Below are 24,520 nucleotides of genomic sequence, written 5' to 3'. Positions count from 1 at the left end.
GTCCTTGGTAAACAGCTAGCTGGCCACTGTGAACAGAGTGCTAGACTAGATGGAGCCTTGGTCTGATCCAGCATCAGGGCACTTATGTTCTTATGACCTGACATGGATGCATTTTGGATAATCCAAGATGGTGGCCAGAAAACTACCTGCACACATCTGGTCAGCAGGATAAAGGAGCAGATGGCCCTGGGCTTGTTTTAAACCAGTATGCTTTATTTTACTGTACTAAAATTCACAGCCTTAATGGTAAGATCGTTCCATTTTTAAAAAGTATTTCAGATAAATCTGATAATACACAGCTGGAATTAGGTGAGTTATACAAGGTTCTTTTATATACAAGGTTCTTTGTAAACCATAATGTTCCTATTTAAAATGCAATGATAAGCAGAGTTCTTTCCAAAAAAAGAGACTTAGTTGGTATGTTCTTGGTGTCTTATCTATGAATAGTAACTAATCCTGTTATGAGGGCATGTCACGACAGGTTTCTAAGATCTTGGTCTATCTTTCCTTGCGGCAATTTTTAGGGGTATTGCAGAACCTTAAATAACCATTGATATTCCATATACATGCCACTTCTGTGGGCATTACCATGTTCAATAGCAACATTTTTAGGTGTTTTCATGCAAGGCTTAAATTACTTTTGAGCTTCCTGTCCTATCTTGGTTAATCTGTGGTCATTAATGAAGAATATAAGATACATTTGTTAATGCAAATGTTCGTTCTTGCTACTCTGTGCTTTACACTTGTATTACAAACTAATGTAAGCAAAAATACTTTAGGCCGTTTTCATACTCAAGGCATATAAATGGTTTGAGCACTTTATACACTATGACTAGTGTATAAATGGGATGGGAATACACTATGAGTAGTGTATTCCCATCTGTGAATTTTTCATATTTATTGGAGCCGTCTGTGGCCCTTTCATACATCTACTTTAAATGAAACTGTCTTTAATATATGCAGACCCACCTTTTCTATGTTTCCCATACTTCTCACAAGGTATGAGCAGATGGATTCTTCTTCCAACCCAGAAATATTTTGGACTGGACTTGGGCCACCATTGCAGTCTATACTTAATTAAAAAGCAGCCCTGTTGTTGTTGTTGTTGTTGTTGTTGTTATTATTATTATTATTATTATTATTATTATTATTATTTGGCCACATCCGTTCTTTAGAGGTCTCTCCACTATACTGCCCTTTTCTTAAATTTTGCCAAGAGGTAGAGAAGGAAAAGTCTCCAATCTGCTCCATAGTAGCAGATTAAAGAAGATAAAAAGGCTTGGCTGGATCAGATAAAAAGCCTGTCTAGTCCACATCCTGTTCCAGACAGTTGCCAGTCATAAGAACAGCCATGCTGGATCACACCAAGTGTCCATCTAGTCCAGCACTCTGTTCATACAGTGGCCAACCAGCCATCAGCCAGGGATGAACAATCAGGAAATAGTGAAACCGCACCCTCCCACCCATGTTCCCCAGCAATTGGTGCACACAGGCTTACTGCCTTGAATACTGGAGATAGCACACAACCATCAAGACTAGTAGTCATTGATAGCCTTTGCCTCCAGGAATTTATCCAACCCCCTTTTAAAGCCATCCCAATTGGTGGCCATCACTACATCTTGTGGTAATGAGTTCCATAATTTAACTATGTGCTGTATGAAGAAGTACTTCCTTTTATTTGTCCCACCAATCAGCTTCATGGGATGGCTTCACAGGTTCTAGTATTTTGAGAGAGGGAGAAAAATGTCTCCCTATCCACCTTCTCCACACCATGCATAATTTTGTACACATCATATCTCACCTTAGCCTCTTTTTTTCCAAGCTAAACAATCCCAGTTGATGCCTCTAGGGAGCTCACAAACAGGACATGAGGGCAGTAGTCTTCTCCTTACTGTTCCCTAATGACTGGTAGAGATGTTGCAGAAATCCATCCAGAGAATGAAGCTTGCTGAGCTTTTAGCAGCTTGCCTCCCAGACTTCAGCATCGAATCAGACTAGCTTGTGGAGTTCTACCTTTTTCCCCATAAAAAGACATTTGTGCAAATTGTGGCTGCAAATTGTATAATTTGTATGAATTGAATCAGCAATTTGCTTAATTTGCAGAAATTACACAATTTGCAGCTGCAATTCATGCAGATTTCTTTTGACAACTCTCCCTCACCCCTGAGAAAAATCCCCAAATTCCTGGAAAAAAACTGTGGATCAGCTTGCAAATGCAAGACAAGCCAGGCGGGCTTCAGGGATCTGTTGGGCCCCAAAAGGAGCAGATTTTCTAACAACTGACATACCTGGCAACTGGTAATTTAAGGGTATGCCTCTTCTAAACCTCAATGCAGCTTAAAGCCATGATGTTAGCCTTTGATAAACAGAGGCTTAATACACTGGATTCTGCCATGAGTATTTTCAGCAGCTGTGGATGCTATTGTGCATTATTTCTTTATTGTAGCACCATCCAGGGGCTGGAATCCACCTGCATCCAGGATAAAGTGGACCTTCTTGCTGCCTGTCTCTGTTGAGTACCATAGAGTAGGGTCATAGGGAGAATTCTGTTCGTGCTGAGGTTCAGGGCAGGTGTAGGGGTTTCCCTAGGTTTCGTTGCACCCCTGATGATGTAATTGGGAGCACAGTGGGGTCTTGTAGCCACTGTGATTCTGCATAGTTCCTGTCCACAATGGGCCTCCAAATCAGTTTTAGTAGGACCACTGTTTTCTGCTATCATGTTGCAACAGGGCTACTTGAACTGTATACACTACGTTTAAGAAAGCTATACTCCATCTTGTGATTTTTCAGCTGTGTGAATCCTCTGCTCTGTGTGTACATCTAGTAACACAATTGTCTAGTTTGTGTTGGGTCTCTTTGGTGGCCTGGGATCATGTGTGGATGGAATTGTTTGGTGGCAGGGGGCCTGTATGCACATTCAGTAGCTGTACCCCAATGTGCTGTCTTCTGTGGGTTCTAGTTTGGATGCACAGGGGTCCTCCAGTCCCATCCCCCCACCCCTGATACCACAGTTAAAAAAGTAAACAAAGACATGGATGCATTTCCTGATTTAGATGATATGCTGATGTCTTGGTATTCCCGCCTCTCAGGGGTGGGGACAAGCATAATATATTTCAGTTACCACAGGATGGCTTTGGATGTGTTCTTGTCTTGTCATAGCAGTGGCTTCTGTTTCCATAGCGATCAGCATGGCATATACAAACACATTTGTGAAGTGTGCACTTTGGTAAATTCTAGTAATACTCTGGTATCATCTTAATATTGCTCTTTTTTATTCATTGTGTGCTGCTGGTAGTGTCCATCTGCTGAGGCATTTGCAAGTGGCCACCAATAGTGATCTACGGATGGGAAAATACTATAGTAGGTTGCTGCTCTGGCCTTTTGAATGCGTGAAAAAGGCTGTGGTTGTCTAGCTTGTGCATAATTGGAGCTGGAAAAATGCCCCTTCCAAAGCAGCCTTAATTTATTTTATTTATTTTCATTTCTATACTGCCCAATAGTCGAAACGCTCTTTGTGGTTTACAGCAATTCAGAAGATAATAAAGTACAGCATAACAATATAAATTTATTTATTTATTACATTTTTATACTGCCCGTTAGCCGAGGCTCTCTGGGCAGTGCACAGTTAAACCACCTAAGTTAAAATCCAGGGAAAGCCTGTGTGAAAAGGTATGTTTTCAGGAGGTGTTAAGTTGCTACGTTTCTCACCTCCCAAACCACACAAGACAGGGTTTTTCAGAGGGTGGGTGCCACCAAAGAGAAGGCCCGCCGCCGGGGTTCTTCATGACATTCTGTTCATTTGGGAATGGCTAGTAGGACTTCCTCTGAAGATCGTAGCTGTTGTCTGGGTGCATATAAGGGAAGGTGGTCTGCTAGGTATGCTGGTCCCAAGTTGTTGTAGGGCTTTGTAGGTTAACAACATAACCGTGTATGTGGTTCTGTAGCTAACGGGCAGCCAGTAGAGTCTTTTAATGTAGCTTCTATATGAACATAGCTAAGTATCCCCGTGAACACCTTAGCTGCTGTGTTTTGCACTAGCAGAACTTTAATTTAAAACAATTTAGACAACTAAAAAGAGTTTCAATATAATATTAGACCTGTTTAGATGGCTGGTATAAGTGCCCCATCATATGCCATTAAATGCCTGGAAGTAGAGGACAGTCTTAACTTGGTGCCAAATTCCAGAGTTGGAGAGACCACCACTGAAGAGGCCCTTTCTTCTCCCTTGTCACCACCCTTCAAGCCTTCCTTGGAGGAGGCATTTGGAAGCTCCCCCCCTCAGATGTTGATCATAGTCTCTGCGTATGTTCAGGTTGGGTGAAGATGTTGTATAAAAAGTTGCGGTCCCGAGCCATGCAAGGTTTTAAAGGTTAAAACCAGCACCTTGAATTGGGCTTGGAAGAATCCAAGCAACCAATGCAAGCGGGCCAGAATTAGTTTTATGTGTTCAGTCTTTCTGTTCCCAATTATTAATCTGACTGCCACATTTTGTGCAAGCTGCAGTTTCTTGTAGAGTGCATTGCAGTAATCTAATCGTAGATCAATGAAGCCAGGTTATCCCTGTCCAGATAGGCATCCTCCTTGCACAGTGCAAGGGAATAGGCGTTGTCTATAACTTTGTTTCTTGATTTGGATGCAAAGCAAAGATTAGGAGCAGTAGTCTTACCCTATTTCTTCGATTCTAAGACACACTTTTTTCCCTATATAAACATCTCTAAAAATGGGGTGCATCTTAGAATCGCGAGTGTGTCTTAGGGTTTTTTTTCCTTTTTCTGTTGGTGGTACTGAAATTAGTGGGCGTCTTACAATCAAAGAAATACGGTAATCCAACCTCTGTAGCAGATGCACAAATTACTACGGTGGTGAAATGTCATGTTATCTCTTCTGGCATTTTGATAGGTTTGTCATAAATTAGAAGCCCCAGGATGCAAAGGTGGATTGCAATTGGACGACGTGTGCACATTTTAATGCTGTTTTAAATAGCGATTGTAACTTGTGGTCATGATCTTGTCAGACCACTTCAAACTTGATGTTCCTATCCATGAGACTTTAATTTTAAGCTAAATATTAAAAAGCTATGAGTAAGGAGTCTTCTTCGGACATAGAAAACAACTCATTCATGGTGTGCTAAACTGTTCCCTCCATGAAGTGAGTTTCCTCTTTAAAAAATACCAGATATTTATAGTGAAACCTGAGAGGGCTGGTTGTTAATGTAAAGTAGGGAGGATCTAGCAACCAGCTAGTACAATCTGTGGCATCTTGAACAAGTACAGCAAACTACTCAGGATGGTTGCCAGTCTCCTGATTGTCTTCACTTCTGCCATTCCTTCTCCCCACCCCCATGCTACTACAACTGTTGTGCTAATCCCCACAGCAGAGGAGGGAAAGAACCAATAAAACTACATGTGCTGCCTTGTGTCTCATGTCGGCTGTAACCCTATACACTTACTTGGGAGTAAACCCCATTGATGCCAGTGGAGTTTACTTCTGAGTAGACATGCCTAGGATTGCACTGTTAGCTTGAAGCTAGAAAGGCCAAGGAGAGCCTCTATGAAGAGCTGCCCTATTTAAGACGTGGCAGTGCGATGAGAACTTTGCAGTGGCTCTGGCTTACGGTGGGGTGGCCATCCTTTTTGGACAAGTGTCACAAATCTGCAGTGTATGACTGTGCACCACTTATTCATGCTACAGTCCATAAGCATTCCCCTGTGCCTTGGTGTGGCTTTTCTCCTTGAACATGTCTAGTGAGCTGTGGAGCAGGCAGCATGTAGTTCAGGAGAAGCAGAATTGTAGGCCTGACTATGCAATGGTCAGCCTGCCCTCTCCCTGTCCAGACATACAACACCTAGTATTGTAATCAGTATAGGACCTTCAGTCCAGAAGTCCAGGTTTCCACTTAGCAAAATGGGCAATAGGTCCCTCAAACACAACAGAGCTGGATTACACTAATACCTACTAACCATTACACACTAATACATATTAAGCTGTAGCACACCAGTACATACTAAGCATTAAGTCCAGAGCCTAAAATACGTAACTGCATCCCTATCACCCTACAGATCACCTGGCAAGTGCTAAATGGCAAGGCTAAATTAGCATACCTTTTGATTCAGTTCATAAAGCTAACCTGTAGGCAAACTCTACCAAACAATAAATTTCAACTTGCAGTTTGTGGAATTATTATGGCTATGAAGTCTCAGTTTTAGTTTGGCTTCATTTTCCATCACTGGTCTCAGATCAATGTTCCTGAGTAATGTTGGGAATGCATTTCAGTCAGTTATAAAGGAATGTTAAACTACCACCTTCTACTTGCCTGAATGCTAATCCCATCCCTTAGGAGATGGTCCTGTGTCATACTAACAGTGAGCAGGCCATTACATGGAGATAGTTCTCCATGCAACAGAGAACTAGGCTACCTTTTCCGAAAGATAGTATTCAGTTGTTAGACTATCAGTATATTTCGAGGTAAATGTTCCATCTCTGAAAGGGTGTCTCTCTCTTTAAGCTGTCAGATCAAGAGACATGAAATGAATATTTGCCTTTTATCATCTTTGACTGTTACGTACCATAAAGTGGGGATCCTAAAAACAAAATTAAAAGAACTTCAATACCTGGAAATGTGCCTAAGGGCACAAACCTATGAGATGCACCCCAGCGCCTCCCGCTCTGCATTTAAGGTAGACGAGTGTTTTTACCTGTCTAGCGGAGGCTTCGGGAAGAAGGCTGGGGCAGCTATAGGATTTGACATACCGTTTTGCAAGTACAGAGAGGTAGCTGGCATGGTTCTCTGCACCAGCTACAAGGGGAGGCAGCAGGGAGTGTGTTTTCCTGGCTCCCGACTTTGAACTCTGGCTTCAAGTTTGGAGCCAGAAAACCAAAGAATACCGAGTCTCACCCTGCCTGCGCCCCGGGACACTGTCTAGGGGACATAGGATTGTTCCTTAAATATGCCTGACCTTATCACATTTTTTTTTAAAAAAAGTATCTTTACAACCAAATAAATTTCTTTTCTAAGATCATTCAGAGAAAAATGTAAAGAACTCAACAGGAATATCTTACTTTAAAATATCCCTGAATTCCCTAACAATTACGAGATTGAAAACTCCATCTTTAAACACCTTTTATACACACATTGAAGATAGTAAATCCCAAGAAATGTAAAAATGGAAGATTTAGAAGAATTCAGCATAGTGAGACTACACATCAAAAGTAATCCCAAAACTTCACTAATTCAAAGAAGACTCTTATAATGGATCTAACAAGCGATGGAATTTCCCTTACAGAAATTAAACATCTGCCCAACACCTAAAGAGCATGACATGGAGCAAATGAATGATGACGTTAAGTAATTTGAGGGAAGATGCAGGTTAAAATAATATTTCTATAATGATAATAAAACTCATATTTTGAACCCATGCCTAAGTGGAAGATATGTGAACTGGATCATTGTATTTTGAGTATGTGTTTTATAACTGGTGGGTGAACATTTTTTTCTCTTGGGGAGCTGCATTCTCTCATAAGTAATCTTTCAGGGGCCATGTGTCAGTGCTGGGCAAGGAATGAGCTAAAAGTGAGTGGGTCAACCTTATTCTCTCCTCGCCGCACCATTTCTCTCCTTATTCTTGGCTGCCCAACTAGCTGTCGGAAGGGATTGCTCTTGTCGGAGGTCTGAACTGATCGCATGCAGACCACTCTTGAAATTAGTCTGAGGGCCACATGTGGCCCACTTCCGTGTTATAGGAAAGCAGCCTCTGCATAGCTGCAGTTGCCTTCTTCCTGTTTTTGAAAACGTATGTATGTTGATTCAGTGTTTCATTTCTAGCAAGTATATCTATTAAGAAAATTGGGAAGAGTTCAGTTTTGAGTAGAGTAAACTTTACATTAGTGGTCTTTCAATTAGACTCCCTCTCAAAGCAGGAATAGTGCCCTCTAAAGCATACCATGTGTGAATAAGGAGGCTGCTCTTGCAGTCTGAACCCTGATGAAAAGTATCTAAAATTACTTGAGACAGCTTAGAATGCCATTATTTGTTCTGCAGTTATCCTCCAAGTAACTGCTTAACATATTTGTTTGTATATAGAAAGAGCAAATATTAAAATACTTAACAGGTACTGTACAGTGAAAGAAAGTGTTGGCTGCTTTGAAATTCAGTAAATCACAAGAGCTGGATCTTTCCATGAGGTAGCTGGAGCATGCAGAGGAGGAGTTGTTTGAGCGAAAACTGCAAGACTGAACAAGACACAGTGGCTCAATTCAGGCAACATGCTAATCAATCCTGTGTGAAAACTCCACTCCAGTTGAGTTTTTAGAAGGTGTTCCCCACACAACATGCTCTAACTCCACCCTTGTGTGACTGTGGGTTACCCTGGAGTTGAGTAAAATCCATCGTGACGTTTTGATTGACAGTTATTCCGCCCTTTCTCCTCCCCCAGTCTTCCCGATCGTATCCCATCATCTATTGCTGCCAAAAAAAAACCTCCAATCCCGGCAGCTCTCCTAGAGCTGCACTCCCTCCTTTCGCCACTCTTGCCAGGGAACTCTATAGCCAGTGGGAAAAATCAACTCAGCGCAATGGAAAACTCCATGGAGCCCTACACACAACACAATGGTTGTGCAGGAACTCTCCTCTGTACAGCATGGATATTCAGTGTAGAGTGTTTCCCCCCAAAATAAACTCCACCATGGGGGTGGAGTTTTCCCACCAGACAACACATTTCTCAACGGTGGTGTAAAAACTCCTCCATGGAGTTCTACAACCACCATTGAGAAATATGTCATCTGAACTGAGCCAGTAGTTTACTTTAAGCAGGTTTCTTAACAGGGAAACCTGGTTTTAGGTCACACATCTTCATTGTACGCATATGTTTTGTTCAGGTGTTTCAAGAATATTTTTCTTTTTCTAGTTCAGGAAATAGGAAACTCTTTAGCTGTACAATATTGTACAATGACATCATCATCATCATTATTATTATTATTATTATTATTATTATTATTATTACATTTGTAAACCACCCCATAGCCAAGGCTCTCTGGGTGGTTTACATAGGATAAAACCACTTAAAAACAATATACAAAAATTAAAAATCACAAAAACATACAATTAAAACCACAAAAACATTTCTGTTTGCATGCATTTTGTACACCACCATGTAATTTGATAATGAAGGGTGTTATAGACATATTTTGCAGAATGGTTTTAACAATCCCACTGATGCCCCTAAAATTGATCCAGTGCTGTAAAATTATATTTTCCTATTCTAATAGTTGATGTCCTTCAAAATGCATACATGCTTTTTGAAACAGGCAGTGTTAACTATGCACAGAATGTTTTCCAAGGAGTTACGTAGGTGCCGTTGCATAGCAGGTTTGGTTGTGTGAGCACTGCACTGAACTGCAGCAGTTGTAGTTACTAGAATTTTACATGCATTTTTAGTTCTGAAAATGGGATTCTCTAATCTTTAAATAAACTCTGTATCCAGTAGAAGGCAATGGAACTATATCTATTGATGTTCTTAACTGACTACTTCACTTTTTTAAAGTCCCTTTAATTACTGGCTTCCTCTTGAATGCCCAGCCTTAGATTAAAGGTGCTCAGATCGTTTGGCGAAGTCTCCCCCACCCACTCACCCAAAGGAAATAATCAGTTGGAATTCACACTATTATTCCTCTGGAAACTGCCCTTTTGTGATTGCATCATACACAATAGAAATTGAGGGCTGTGTGTAGGGATGTGCAACTCAGCAAAAACCAAGCTTTTTAGGGTTCACCAAATTGTACCTCTTAAGTTTGTTTCACTTCTTGTCCATATTGGATTGTGAGCTTTGTTGGGTTTTTACATGAACGTTAGTGTATATTTCATGTGCATTTTTCCAAATGTCCACATTTTTAACAATGTTCTCCCTTTGACTGAAGCATGCCTGTGCACATTTTCAAATACATGCATTTTTCAAAAGTGCATTTTTCGAACAGTTTTTTGTTGCACAAATCACATTGCAATCTCAGAAACATATGGCCCACAGATTGCGTTTGAGTCCATGTTCAGTTCTTGGGAGGTGCAAATTAGTTAAATTCTGGACAGAACCAAACTGAAATAAATTTCTCACCCAGCTCTAGCTCTGTGCATCTCGTTTTGCAGTGGGGTCAAAACACTATAAATTAAGGCTGTTGTCCATCAACTCTTCCTAATTCCCAATTTGAGACACTAATCTTTACAAACTAGTTCATCCATTGTGTGAAGTGGTTCATATATATCTTTTATAGAAACTTTTAAATTTATGTTTGCAATATAACTGCTCTAAAACGAAGACAATGCAAAATATGTGGCTCAAGACATTGTTCAATAAATTCATTACATCCTCCAACTCAGACATCATGTCTGACTGCAGAATGTGAGTGGCCTCAGACTTTGAACAGTGAAGGGAAACAGGAAGTACCAGTGAGGTTGTACTTCCTGTTTTCATGTTTCTGTATAATATTGAAAGCAGGGGCTCATTCTTATCTCCGAGGTAGAGACATATGCTCTCCCTGCATTTGAAGCTTACACATCTTCCCATGGGAGAGAGGTGCTGCTCCTCCTTCAGAAGTTACACAAGTTTAAAAATAGGAAGGAAAACATCCAAAGCTGCTTTTGAAATTCAGCTCCAAATGTTCCAAAGGATCCAGGAAGGAACCCAGCATAAAAGAACCCACAAAAGTAATGCAACCTGAGCTACCCAGGCATTTCTGACCAAAAATCCAGGCAAGTTTTTTTTAAAAAGCAGAGCAGAAATTAGTCCCTGTTTTAAGTAATCCCCCTCTTCTGACCTAAGGTGAGAAATAATTTGTATCGATGATCAAGATAAATGTGGAAGAACTACCAGTTCTGAACTATTCTCTTCATCTGGCAGTTTCCTGGGAAATTAATGTCTCCATCTCTCTAGTGTTAGAGCAGATACCCTCATTGCCCCCAAATCTCCTGAGCACTAATTATAGAACCACTTATTTTACAGGATTACCAGCTTTTGTTTGGGGGTAGAGTTCAGTTCAGGTTCAAGGCAACATTTCAGGTTGGATTGTGTACTGTTTTACTGAATCGCTGAACTGGCTTCTTGAGTTCAACTCTTTGGCTTACAAGAGGAAACCAGCCTTGTGCATTGGGGCAGTCTGTCAACACTAACAATTCCTTTAAACAAAGGCATCTTAAGTGACAACCCCACTGAAATTGTGAGCATCACGCACACTAGTAATCTCTGTAATGATTGCTGCTAGTTCAAACAGGCTAGCGGTTCACCTTAGAAAAAAAGGCGAGTAAGGGGAAACGTGACAGAGGTGTATAAAACTCTGCATGGTGTGGACAAAGTGGGTGGGGGAAGTTTTTCTCCCTCTTGCAATACGAGAATCTCAGATCATCTAATAAGGTGGGAGATTCAGGACAGATAAAAGGGAATATATCTTCACACACTTTTAAACTATGGAGTTTACTGCCACAAGGTGTAGCCACCAAATTGGATAGCTTTAAAAGGGGGAAAGACAAATTTATGAAAGACAAGTGAATCAGTTGGTTCTCATCATGGTGGCTATATATTTCCTCCAGTTTCAGAGGCAGTATGCCTATTGATACCAGTTGTTGTTGCTCTCAGTCTCCTGCTTGTGAGTTTCTGCAGGCATCAGATTGGCCACTGTGTGAACGGAATGCTGGATGTTTTGGTCTGATCCAGTTTGGCTCTTGTGTGCAAAAGAGCACAGCAGCTCTGGTGTGAAGACTTTCTCATAAGCTACCTCAAGATAATTTTGCATGGTTCCTTCATACTGGGAAAAATGTGTGTGTAGCTTTGTGTCATCTCTAGAGCGGAACTTTCTGGGATCATTTTGCCAAATGTTCTCCATCCTGTTTGTGTGTGTGTGTGCGCGTGCGCACACGTGTGTATCAGTAGCCACCTTTTACCCACAATGCACCAGAATACTGCTAGGTCTGGAGGATGCAAAATGGTTGCCTTAATTGCTGCTGCCACTGCTAATGGAGAGCCCTGCCCCCAATAGCCTGTTGGAAAATAACTCCTACCCCTGGAGAATGTTTCGCCACAAATAGGGTGGAGAATTTAGGAGTTCAGTATTCTAATAGTATATTCCTTTCAGATAGCAGTCCCACTTTGGGTATCCAGGCTCTGACCAAATCCAGACTTTCTTAGCTTCAACAAATTGGTTGCATGATGTCTGGTTTATTTAATAGCACTGCTTCAAATCTTACCACATTTTCTATACAACTGGGGCTTAAATATAAGCAATTCCTCTGCTAATATGTATAGTAATAGGGATCCCTAAGGTATTGCAGTGTGAAATGGCTTTAGTCCTTTTGATTGGTAGTGATTAGGTTTTGAAGAAACAAGTACACTAAAGTTGGACAGTTACTGGACATAATCAACATTAAATAGTATTCCCTAGTTAGCTTTTGTAAAGTTGCTTTGCTGTTAAGTTTTTTGTTTAAAGCTTTTCTGGCACAAATGAATTATATGCTGGAAGAAGCAAACTATCATATGTCAGAGGAGGACATGTTTCAGCTAAATCAGACTCATGCCTCATTGAGAATTCTTTTCCCCTGCTCCAGGAACTAATTTGTGTCTTTTGTTTCAGAGATCGTTCACATTAATAATAGAAGCCTGGGATTGGGATAATGACACAAAAGCTGGTGAGTATATAATTAAATTATTGGAATATTGTGAAACTGAAATCAAATACGTTTGCCCATTATTATTATTGTTTTAAAAACTGAGTCTGTGATGGCCAGTTCAATGGCATTTGAAATGGCATTTGAAAAGCTGCGCACCTAATGCGTTTAGATACTTCCAATTTAATTCAGTTGGTGTGTTCTCTAACTCTTAAAGAACAGCTTTCAACTTGGCATATGATATGAATAAAATTCTCTAAGGTTGATTTATTTATTTTACGTGACACTGTTTGAATGTATGGTGGGAATACTGGTTGGGCTGAAGATCAAGAACCAGGTAATGCAAGTTGTTGCATTCTCACATACTCAGCCTGGCCCGTATTCTCTAATTGCAATCCTCCAGATAGGTGAAGAAATTGAAATAGATTCTAAAACACGTCCAGATAGTAATCCTATGGCCCCTAGACAGAGTCTTGGGTGGGGAGCATAGGAGACTTCAGATTCTTGCATCTTAGGCCAGAGGCAGCGCTCCAACCTCAGACCCAGAAGTCTGAGCTCCTCATCACCTCACAGTTGGCATGGAGAGAACCGTGCTGGCTGCCTCTACAATTTCATGAGCTTGGAGAGGAGAAAAAGGGGGTGGTTCTGTGGTTGGGGAGGGGAGGAGACCAGAGTTATTGGCCTACAAAGTATCCCCTGGCTGCCCCAGTCTCCTTACATCCTGCTCTGCAGAGCCCCAGCTAGATGGGCAAAATCACCCATCTAGCAAAAATGTGGGTCAAGAGGAGCATGGAGGCAATGTTTGCCTCCCTGTTTCTCCCACCCTGTGTAGGATGCCCATCAAAATTGAAAAGCAATAAAAATAATTAAACAATTAAAACCATGTGTGGCCATGGAGAATTTAGCCCTCAAAGGCTTTGATAAAGAGTCATGTTTTAACTTGGTGCCAAAATGAAGCCAATAGCCGCGCCTGTCGAGCCTCCAGGGGGAGGGTATTCCACAACCAGGGTGCCACAACAGAAAAAGCCCTGTATCGCTAGTGTTTAGCTGAGTTTGCATCTGCATTGCTCATTGGTGCCTAGGGACACCTGTGGAAAACATATTTTTTGTGAATCAGCTCAAGCAGTATCCCCAAATTTCTGCAAATAGGATGTCTGCACATAGAGGTTTTTCTTACTATATGAACTGGTCTTTTGTCAAACCGTCTTGAGTGCCATGTTTTGATAGAAAGCTGGGGTTATAAATCAAATAAAGAAATAAGTAATAATGATGGCTTAGAAAGCTTTGTCACCTGACATGGAAAGTCTAAATACACCTCTCCCCCATGCTGATCACATGCCTAAAATCTTCCACCTGAGGCAGCTACTTTGCTTTGGTTCTGCCTAATGGTTGAGCTGGCCTGAATAGGAAGCCACTTTAGAAGATTGTTCTAGCTTCATATTAAGCCTAGATTGACTTAACTCTGGTAACCCAACTTTGGTTTATCCAAATGTACTAAAAAAAATACCTGCTATGGTTTTAGGAGCTGCCAAACTGATTGACCAAATGCAAGAGTGTTGTCCATTTCCTAGTTTGCTCACAGGACACTGAGCCCCCGTGCTACTTCTTGAACATGTATATGTTCTCTTATACCATGTGAAGGAAATGAGCAGTACTTATACCTCTACTATGAAAAGGCCTTGATTCTTTTGGGAGTACTGATATTTATTTATTTATTACATTTTATACCGCCCAATAGCCGAAGCAATAGACAATGATTTGGGCCTGTGGGCATGTTCAGACATTTGTGAAACTGTCCTGGGCACAACCATAAAATGGCTGTGCATGGCTAGTCACAAAGGGCAAGTAGCGCGCCAAGAGGCATTCATGGAAAATTTAGATGGCAGCAGCTAGAGGCTTCCACTTGCTTTGAAGCAATCCCATCTGCCAGTAAGAAAATAGAAAAATATTTTTCAATAAAAATTGGGAGGTGTAGGGGGTCTCAGTGGGAAGGTACATTGCCTACCCCTGATCTATAGAATCCAAGATATAATGTGGTTGCTGTTGAAGCCCATCAAATTTCCAAAAACGTCAAACAGGCAATAAATCATGTCATTTCAATGCCAGTTTCCATGGTGCGAGTTTTGGTCATTGTAGAGTGTAAATATAATGCATTCTGTTAATGATCTGGTTGTCATTTCTGAAAGAATGGCATCTATAGCAGTGACTTTTGCCTTGTGTATCTAGGCAATCCACAGCCAGTTTCTTTGAAATAATTTTGGCTTATACTAAACCTCTTAGAGCTTTCTACATGAAATGAAAAAGCTAGGTAATAAAGCCTCTAGCCCAGGGATAGGCAACTTTTTTTTCCGTTGAGGGCCATATGGCTTTGAGAATGGTCTGTTGGGGGGGGGGGGCACATGTCAGCAGTGAGTGTGACCAACGGCAGCGATGGATAGGGCCATCGCCAAGGGTAGATAGGTCACCTTTTTTCTTTTTTGAAGTTAGGCCATGGACCACATCAAATTAAGCTGAGGGCTGCATATGACCCACCCCTGATTTAGTCTTATTTTAGATTACATAGTACCTGTGCTAGGATGTGCAACTACTTTATGCACATGTTTCTTGATCCAGCAATTGATAAGTTTCTGGAAGTCTCCTTCTGTGTTTGAATCCCTGTAGCAGTATTGATAAATAAATAAATAACTTAAAATTGTCGGTATGAAAGACATGCCTCAAACCCCTGTGGATGCAGGAAATTTCGGAGAGGTGGCCATCCACCCTTTGCTTACAAACCTCTAAGAACAGAGAGATCACCACCTTCCAAAGTAGCTTGTTACACTGTCTAACAGTTCACAGTGTCAGGAAGGTCTTCCTAATGTCTTGTAATTTGAACCCATTGTTTGGGGTTCAGTCCTCTGGAGCAACAGAGAACAAATTTGTTCCATCTGTGTGATAGCCTTTCAAAAGATGGCTATCATATTGCCTCTTAATCATGTTCTCTCCAGGCTAAACATAACCAACGCCTTAATCCTTTTCATCAGTTTCTCCAGTGCTAGCATTTGAACACTTGTGACAGTTACGTGCTATTGCTAATATTAAGGATTAACATAGGCAATGCAATAGAGGCAGTTATTGTTCTATCAAAATGTTGTTTTTGCCTCTGAGTAAGGCCTGTTGACCCTTGTGGATTTGTTTAACAGTCAGTGGTGACCTGTTTTCTGTTTTAGTAGAGAGATGCATATTGTCAAAAACGCCGAGTCCTCTGGAGAAGCAGCGTGCTTGCTTACCAAGGTTGTACAGCCTGGATTGATGTCTTAAAATACCGTAGAGATCTAGGAAATGAGCTGGGGCAAAATAATCCGTATAAGGCCAATTTCTGCTGTAGCGAGTAACTGTTCTGTCTTCTTTCAAATCAAATTGATGCATGCAGTTACTGAATCTGAATTTCAGAGATCCGTAATGTGGGAAGCATGGAATACTGACAATTGTGATGGGGGAGGGAAGGGAGCTAAAGAAATAGCACCTTGTTCCTAGCCAAGATCCATTAGTATAAGCCTGGTTGAGCTGGGAATAAAAGAAGCAGGCCTGATCCCACAACGCAGATGATTAGAGCAGGAAGAAGAGATGTAGGAGAATATGAGCAAAAACTGGGGATGGAATGACCCTATGCCATGGGGCGCCTCGAGAACCTCCATTCCATTTCTTCCTTGGCAGATCTTTTTTCCCTGGTAAGAAAACAGGCAGAAGGGAGTAGGAAAACACAAGAACTTTACAATTTGAAGACAGTGTTGTATGCTCCCCGAGTAAAATTTTGTGAATGAGGCAGAGTGACTGACCTGGAAGCACCCTAACCCTGACCTTGAAGTACCCTTGCTGATGTTGCACAGTGACAGCTCAGCAGAAGACAGAGTTGCTGGCATGGCACCCATGTTGCAGAGACAACTGTTGGACTTACTTGAAAGCCATTGCTTGAAAGCCATTGGGCTAGCTTGAATGTAATGGGAAACCTTGGTTTCCTACTATGTGTGTGAGTGATGAGCTCACGTGCTCTGTCCTCCTCTCTTCTTTCTCATGCAAGAGAAGGCAATTGAAGTCTTCTACCTTTGCTTTAAAGCAAACGGAACTGGGGAGGTGGAGGGACTGGTTGGCTTAATTTCTAATTCCTTGACTCTAGTGGTTTCAGCCAAGTACTTTTTCACTTGGGACATTGAGAAAATTGTAACAAACGGTTTTGTAGTTGTTGTTTTTTAAAAAATAGTTTTAGATTGGTTATTAAATAGTAGCATTCTAAATGTATGAAGGATAAAGATTTTGGTTCTCTTCAGTGTTAGAGCTCAAACCTTCCTGTGGAGTTTTCAGGTACTTGAACGACCTAAAGGTTTGCTTGCATAGAAGACTTTCCTGCATTTTCAGAGGAGAGTTGCTTACAAGGATAAATTGGGAAGAGAACAGCTTTAGTGGGACTATTTTTCTGCTCAAAGCCTGAGGTTACCAGAGAAGGCGGTGGAAGACTTTTGATTCTTAGTAAAGGGGGCTAATATGCCCTGTGGGGATAGATGTAGATGGTATGGGAAGCACTCTCTTTTCTGCACTGTCTCCTGAGAAACTGTCTTGCTCAGCAGCAGGGATGCTGTCTTTTTGCCTTGCATACAAAGGGCTAATTCTAGCTTCCCTTCTCTGCTTGCACAGGTGCTGGGTGGGTTGAAGGGCAAAATGCCAGTGCAACAAGAGAAGGTCAGTCTGGAATTAACCCTTCTGTACTGGGGCATGCAGGAATCCTGCAGTTTGGAGATGGAAGAACATGTCTGAATATAGTGGAGCCTTTACTGGGATATTTTTTTTAAAAAAAAATAGCTCAGTTGTTGTTAGTTGTCTTGCCTTAGTTTTGGAATGGCTTTGTGTTTAGTGTGTGTGTGTGTCTCACCACCATTCTTGCCACAGGAGTCTCTTCTCTCTGACCCTGTTCAAACTTGCTGCAGCCTAGCTGTACCCTTTCAAACTGGCCCTTTGTAGTGAACAACATGCCTCTTCTTGCATATGAGAGAAAATCAATTCCCTTCCCTTCCTCCAGCAATCGAAAATAGTTTGAGATGAAATTTGAGTTCAATTCTAGCTGTGCATTCTTAAATGAGTCTACTGAGAAACTGTCTCCAAGAATGTACCATTATATTCAACCATTGTTGTCTTCCTCTAACGTAGGCATACCCCAAAGGGCCACAGTTCATGTCTTTAGTTCTTGCGTTCCTGATTATTATTTTTAGGTGATTGGGATCGGGGGAAGAGAGCAAGCCTAATGGGGACTCTGATTTTGGGAGGAAGGCTTCAAACCTTTGCCCCTGATACAATTCTGATCTGAATCATGGGCTGGTTGTTTGCAGTGGGAAGACAGCTCATGTTGGTACCAGTGGGAGCTTTTCTTATACTGCAAGTGTGGGGTGGGGGGACGGAGGCTGATTGGGACTGCGGTGGGGACAAAGACTGAAACTGCTCCTCCCTCCCCCTCCCCCCCCCCGGTGGCTTGCCACCTTGCCAGCTAAAAATCAAGCATGCAAGAGCTGAAGTCATGATTAATGTCACATTTAGCCAAATGCTTTGTAGTGTACACCATGTGGTACTTTGCAATTATGAAAAGTTAAAAATCTATTAAGAAACAGTTTTTGTTTTGAGGGGTGATGGTTATTTTTAATGTTGGACTTTTCATACTGAGCTTCATAGACCAAGAGGGCAAAGTTTGGGTGTAGTATTAGTAAGTAAACTTCATAGCTTTGTACTTCTAAGGGCCAAACTAAACGTGACACCATTTGCACAATTAGCAGTTATGTAAATGATTTCTTAAAAGTGTAAATAGGAACACAAGGTAGCCATTGTGTCCCCATTCTGTGGCAGAATAGGTATGCACACTTTTAACTGTGTAGTCTTTTTTTCTTTTTTAGGTGAAGAACTATTAATTGACAGAGTGCCATTTGCAAGTGTGATTAACCCAGAGGATCGATGGATGACATTACAATTGAATGGCCATGTTGCTCATTTTGAAGCACAGATTAGAGTGAAATGTGATGAAAACTACTACGGCCCAGATTGCAAAAAATTTTGTGGCCCCCGTAATGACTTCGTGGGCCACTACACATGTGACCAAAATGGAAATAAAGCTTGTATGGAAGGCTGGATGGGGGACGAATGCAAACAAGGTACTGTGCTTTTCATATTTTTAAATTACTGCACTTGAATATGAAAAAACTTGGATGCTTTCTTCATGACCTGCTCATGGCACAGAACCCCATGGTAATATTGTTACCTGTGTGTATTTTTTATGAATATGCCATATATGGAGTAGTATTCAGTGGTCTCCTAGCTCTCGTGTCGTTGCACTAGAGTAAACCAACGCTTCTGCTGTATAACTAACGAGTGCACTGGTAGAAGCGATCTGCTGCCAAATTGGGCAGCAAATTGCCGCTTTTCCCATTGTGCTAGGCCAGATCTACATGTGGTTGCGAAGGCGCTTCCGTGCGCCTTTTTTAAAGACGTACCCAAAAGAAGCGCCTCTTTCTTTACTGTGTGTACTGTGAGCTAGGCAGCGCCGCCTGCGGAAGAATCTCTACCCCATTCAAAGACGCTGCTCTGGCCGCTTCCCCCTCGCGTGTTCTTCCATTCCGGCGGCTCTTCTGGCGCGTCCCGGTGGTGGCGGCTCCTCCTGCAAAACACTTTTCTCCCTCGGTGTGTTTGTATTTGCGTTTGCATGTGTGTGTGCGAGCACACACCGAAGAGAGTCCCGGGGAGATGACACCGCGGGGGAGAGCGAGAGGCAGGAGCTGAACTTGTCCGCCGCACGCAAACGCAAATACAAACACACCGAGGGAGAAAAGTGTTTTGCAGGAGGAGCCGCTGCCGGCGGGACGCACCAGAAGGGCCGCCGGGTGGGAGGGGGGATTATTTGAATGGAAGAACACGTGAGGGGGAAGCGGCCACAGCAGCGTCTTTGAATGGGGTAGAGATTCTTCCACAGGCGGCGCTGCCTAGCTCACAGTACACACAGTAAAGAAAGGGGCGCTTCTTTTAGGTTACGTCTTTAAAAAAGGAACACTGGAAGCGCCTTCGCAACCATGTGTAGATCTGGCCCTAGTTAGATTGCTCAAGTATTGGTTTACGCTAGTGCAACGTCATCGATTTACACTAGTCCAACGTCATTAGTACTAGCGCTGAAGCACTATTGGATACACTGGGGTTGGACACTTGTTATATTTAGCCTAGGGATGTTGTGGGTCCAGGAGTCCAGCAGACTCCCCTGCTTCTGCCCCACACACACCAGCCCAGTTGGGCATCCACAGCAAACGGACCCATGGGTCGAGTGCCCAGCGGCCGTCTGCCCTTTTCCGAAGCCTCCACTCTGTGCCACAATGGAAATTACACAATTTCCCCCATTGCATAAATGGCAGAATGGCGGCTCCGGACGAGGGCAGGATGGGCTTGCAGTGATGTCGGATGCTGGCCAAGCTGCAAAAGAAGCTTGCGCAGTGCCGCAAGTGGAGGCCAACCTCAGCAGGGTGAGTGTCCAATGAATTGGACCTTGGTGAGTTTGCCCATTCCTAATATTATCTACTCTGACTGGCAGTTTTGGGAGATCTTTTCTGGCTGCTACCTGAGATCCTTTTTACCGGCAAATGCTAGGGACTACACCTGGGATCTTCTATATGCAAAGTATCACTGGGGCTACGGTTCCTTCAAAAAGATTAGCTTAGTTCGTGCTTGTTCAGGGTTCTCTGTTAAATCAACATCCCATAGATAAGCAAATCATCCCACAATGTTTCCACTATCTACCTTCAGCCATTCTATTTATTAAAAGATCTGTATTCCGCCTTTCCACTAAAGTGCTCAAGGCAGCTATACCAGCTATAAGGACCTTGCAGTTATTCAAAGTCCTTGTACTGAAGCAGGGATGAGCTGTGAATTGCTCTCTTGTCAAGGCATGCTCTTCTTTCAGTGTGCTTCAGCTTCAGATTTAACAACTTGATCATGTAAATTGATGACCAGATTAAGTTTGTTCTGCTCTAAAAACTTAGTCTGAAGATTTGGGGCTTAATGCTTAAGGTATCTCCAGAACCAGTTCTGGTTCGCACTGTTCTCAAAAAGCTTCAAACCTACAATACATCATAGTTCTCAGGCTTCTCTTAATTTTAGAGAATTGAATCTACATCTTTCTAGAATTAGAATGTGTTTTTAGCAATGAATCTGTGATGCTCTTAATATATTTTAACTTTATAAGAGCAGCTTTAGACATGACACTCCTGTAGAGAGACAGGAAGCACAAGTTCCCCATGCTTCCTGTTCATGCTGTTCCTCGCTACCTTTTGTCTTTGCTGAAATAGATATTTTCTCCAGGCAGGAAAAACACATAAATTCTATCTGGCCTTTATATTTGGGAGATGATGGATCTGGTTATTGTAATTTGATACTTCTAGCTGAGAAGTAGTTAATATTGCTTGACTGTGTGTCATTCAAAGTACATTACAAGAAGAAAATGTAGTGCATAAAATGACACTGTTTAATTGCAGGACCAACTCTTTCTAAAATGCTTGTACTAACCGATGTTTAACCTTCTTTCTTTTCATAGCTGTATGTAAACAAGGATGTAATTTAGTCCATGGGGGCTGCAGTGTACCTGGGGAGTGCAAGTAAGTATATATGTAGATTTGGGTTTTGTGTGTGTGTGTGTGTGTGATTTCCAGAACATTAGGTTTCCAGTAACACTGATATGTGTTATGATCGTGTAGGAAAGCTGTAACGGCCAAGCAAACTTTCTGGATTTGTTACATAGATCTTACTTTTGAGAGTTCTAATTCAAATATTTATACTCTGCTTTTCCATATGACCCACAATTTCCAAAGCAGCCCGGAATAAAAACAGTCTTTCAAATGACAAATCATATAGCAGCAGGCCAGAAAGTGTGAGGTTTTTTTGCCAGGTCTTTCTCTCTCTCTCTCTCTCTCCCCCATTGTGCCTAACTCCCAACAGTATAACAGCCTGTCTCTATAAGAAGAGGCCATTTTGAACAAGACTCTAGTGCTGACAAGCAAAATATGAATGCGCCAGATGTGTATGGTGGGAGGCCCCTGGATGAATGGGAGAGGAATGCATCTAATCTCTCTGCCATGGATACAAGATGTCTCTTTTTCAAAGTCTTCTTTGTTTTGATTATATAATTATTTTATATCCTATCTCTTCTGGCCATGTAGCGTACTCAGAGCAGCTTACAGATACAACAGAAACATTAAAATGGTAGCACAACAAAATAAAACTACACACACAGCAATGTAACATGAAAACAGCAGAATTGATGGGCACATTTTGACGTAAATGCCATCTTGTTGTATATAAGTGCAGCAGTTTATTTCCCATCAAGACCACATAAGCAAGTGGCAAATATCTCTACTTCCCTTGCTCGGCTTCGTCCATTTTCTTCGGCTGCCCCCTTACGCCTGGAACGTTCTTCCAGAACATTTGAGAACTACAAGTTCAATCGCAGCTTTTAAAGCTCAGCTAAAAACTTTTCTTTTTCCTAAAGCTTTTAAAACTTGATTTTGTTCTGACTTTTATACTGCCTGTTTGGTGCATTCTCTTCCCCTCCTTATTGCTTTATTATGATTAGAATGTAATCCTATGCGGCAGGGTCCTGCTATTTATTGTTTTACTCTGTACAGCACCATGTACATTGATGGTGCTATATAAATAAATACATAAATAAATAAATAACAATAATAATAGGCAAAAGTGAAGGGGCCAAGTGATCTGCCCCAGTGACCTTGGTGTCTATCCCTTCTCAACTGTATCCCAGACGACTGTCTGTTTACTCCATCCCATAAAACATAATGGCAACCATTGAAATCAAGCCAGGGGCTTGCCTGCATATCCTTCATTTTGATAGCTTCACCCCGAGGTCCGTTGCTTGATGTGACATTATAGTATAACAAATCTCAAGTAATTATTTCTCCTTATATTCATGTAGATTTTATGGGAAATTGATAATTTTCTTGTCCATGAGGCAACGTCCCAGAAACCCTAGAGTGTTGTTGTAGGGGTTTATTTAAGACTTCTGTGACCTAGAAAAGCTTAGCCTATATACTATCTCACTAGGTCTGTTTGTAGTGGTGGTAACAGTTTACCACAGTAAGGAACAATTAACCATAGAGCAAAATCCAATATCACACTTCTCTCCTCTCTTGTGACCCCCAAATCTGTTCAGAGTCTTCCCCATCCCTCTAGAGCAGATCTTGAGGTTTCAGGGGGGCTGAAGAGGGGAAGGGGGGTCGCCAATTCTACCATCAGAAGCCATTCTGTCTGCATGAGGGGTTAATTGAATTATGATGCAACCCATAAAGAGCTGCTATGGGGTGGTGCACTTTCCCAGCGTGACCTCTTTAGGTAATTTTAGACATTCTGTTGCATCTGTGTGCATATGTGTGTTTGCATTGTAAATTACCTGCATAAATTACCTGGTTCTGCCTTGTCAGTCAGCTAGATTATTTTCTCCAACATAGCATGTAGTGCAGAGAACAGTTTTAAACTATATGCCAAGCTACATCAAATGGTTGTTCGTTATAATGAAACTGTGACCTGGTTTTGTTAGTGTGTGTCAGTGCGTAGTGCTTCAGCTTCCAACCTAAAAGTGTGTACCTCTTTTAGGGTAGTTAATAATTAGCATTTGAAAACGAATGTAGAATTGGTCTGAAATAGCTAATGAGGATTAGGAACATAGAAAACCTGCCATAAGTCATAGAATCATAGAATAGCAGAGTTGGAAGGGGCCTACAAGGCCATCGAGTCCAACCCCCTGCTCAATGCAGGAATCCACCCTAAAGCATCCCTGACAGATGGCTGTCCAGCTGCCTCTTGAAGGCCTCTAGTGTGGGAGAGCCCACAACCTCCCTAGGTAACTGATTCCATTGTCGCACTGCTCTAACAGTCAGGAATTTTTTCCTGATGTCCAGCTGGAATCTGGCTTCCTTTAACTTGAGCCCGTTATTCCATGTCCTGCACTCTGGGAGGATCGAGAAGAGATCCTGGCCCTCCTCTGTGTGACAACCTTCCAAGTATTTGAAGAGTGCTATCATGTCTCCCCTCAATCTTCTCTTCTCCAGGCTAAACATGCCCAGTTCTTTCAGTCTCTTTCCACAGGGCTTTGTTTCCAGACCCCTGATCATCCTGGTTGCCCTCCTCTGAACACGCTCCAGCTTGTTTGCGTCCTTCTTGAATTGTGGAGCCCAGAACTGGATGCATTGTCAGACCATTGGTCCATCTAGCTCAGTATTGTTTAGTGTGACTGACAGCAGCTCTCCAAGGTTTCAGCCCTACCTGGAGATGCCAAGGATTGAACCTGGGATCTCCTGCATTCAAAGCTACCAGAGAACTACAGCCCTCCCCCAGCACTATCCTCTGCACATCACTAAAGCTGAATAGCGCTCTGTTTTTACTGGCTGTTTTCCCCTCCCTGTGATGCAGTTTGCTTCTGTCATTAAGATAATGCATCCACATCCCCACTAGCCCTTTCCTGCTTCAGATGTTTTGACTAAAATTTCCGGTGGACGTATGCATGCAGGAGTTTTCTTTTGTTAGGCTGGCTGTGTGTGCTTTTTAGAAAAGCTAACACACTTTTATACATATGAGACATAATTAGGATCTTTGCCCTCTGCAGGTTCACTAATACTGTAGGGTTTCTCTACCTCCCCCCCCCCCCCCGTTTTTTTCTCATTAAGCCTTTATCCTATTGATCATTCTTTTTAGGGTTCTTAATTTAGGCTTGAGTGCATCTTCCTCCTCCTCCTGAAATATATTATTGGATTCATCCTGTCTCTGAAATGTTCTGAGCAGAATTTCAGTATAGCTACGTTGCTTTTAGAATAA

General features: G+C 42.0%; 1 protein-coding gene across 1 annotated transcript in view; it reads left to right on the top strand.

Annotated features, from left to right (window-relative positions):
- Nucleotides 1–24,520, top strand: part of JAG2 (jagged canonical Notch ligand 2) — a 109,315-nt gene that overhangs the window by 43,006 nt on the left and 41,789 nt on the right. Inside the window, exons 3-5 of the mRNA XM_063118129.1 lie at nt 12,610–12,664; nt 18,559–18,813; nt 21,234–21,294. Coding sequence (XP_062974199.1) covers nt 12,610–12,664; nt 18,559–18,813; nt 21,234–21,294 — 371 coding nt within the window. The remainder of the gene's footprint in view (nt 1–12,609; nt 12,665–18,558; nt 18,814–21,233; nt 21,295–24,520) is intronic.

Source organism: Elgaria multicarinata, chromosome 2, assembly GCF_023053635.1.
Source record: "Elgaria multicarinata webbii isolate HBS135686 ecotype San Diego chromosome 2, rElgMul1.1.pri, whole genome shotgun sequence".
Classification (NCBI taxonomy): Eukaryota; Metazoa; Chordata; class Lepidosauria; order Squamata; family Anguidae; genus Elgaria; species Elgaria multicarinata.
The sequence above is the reverse complement of the archived record's forward strand: the minus strand, read 5'-3'. Positions and strand labels throughout refer to the sequence as shown.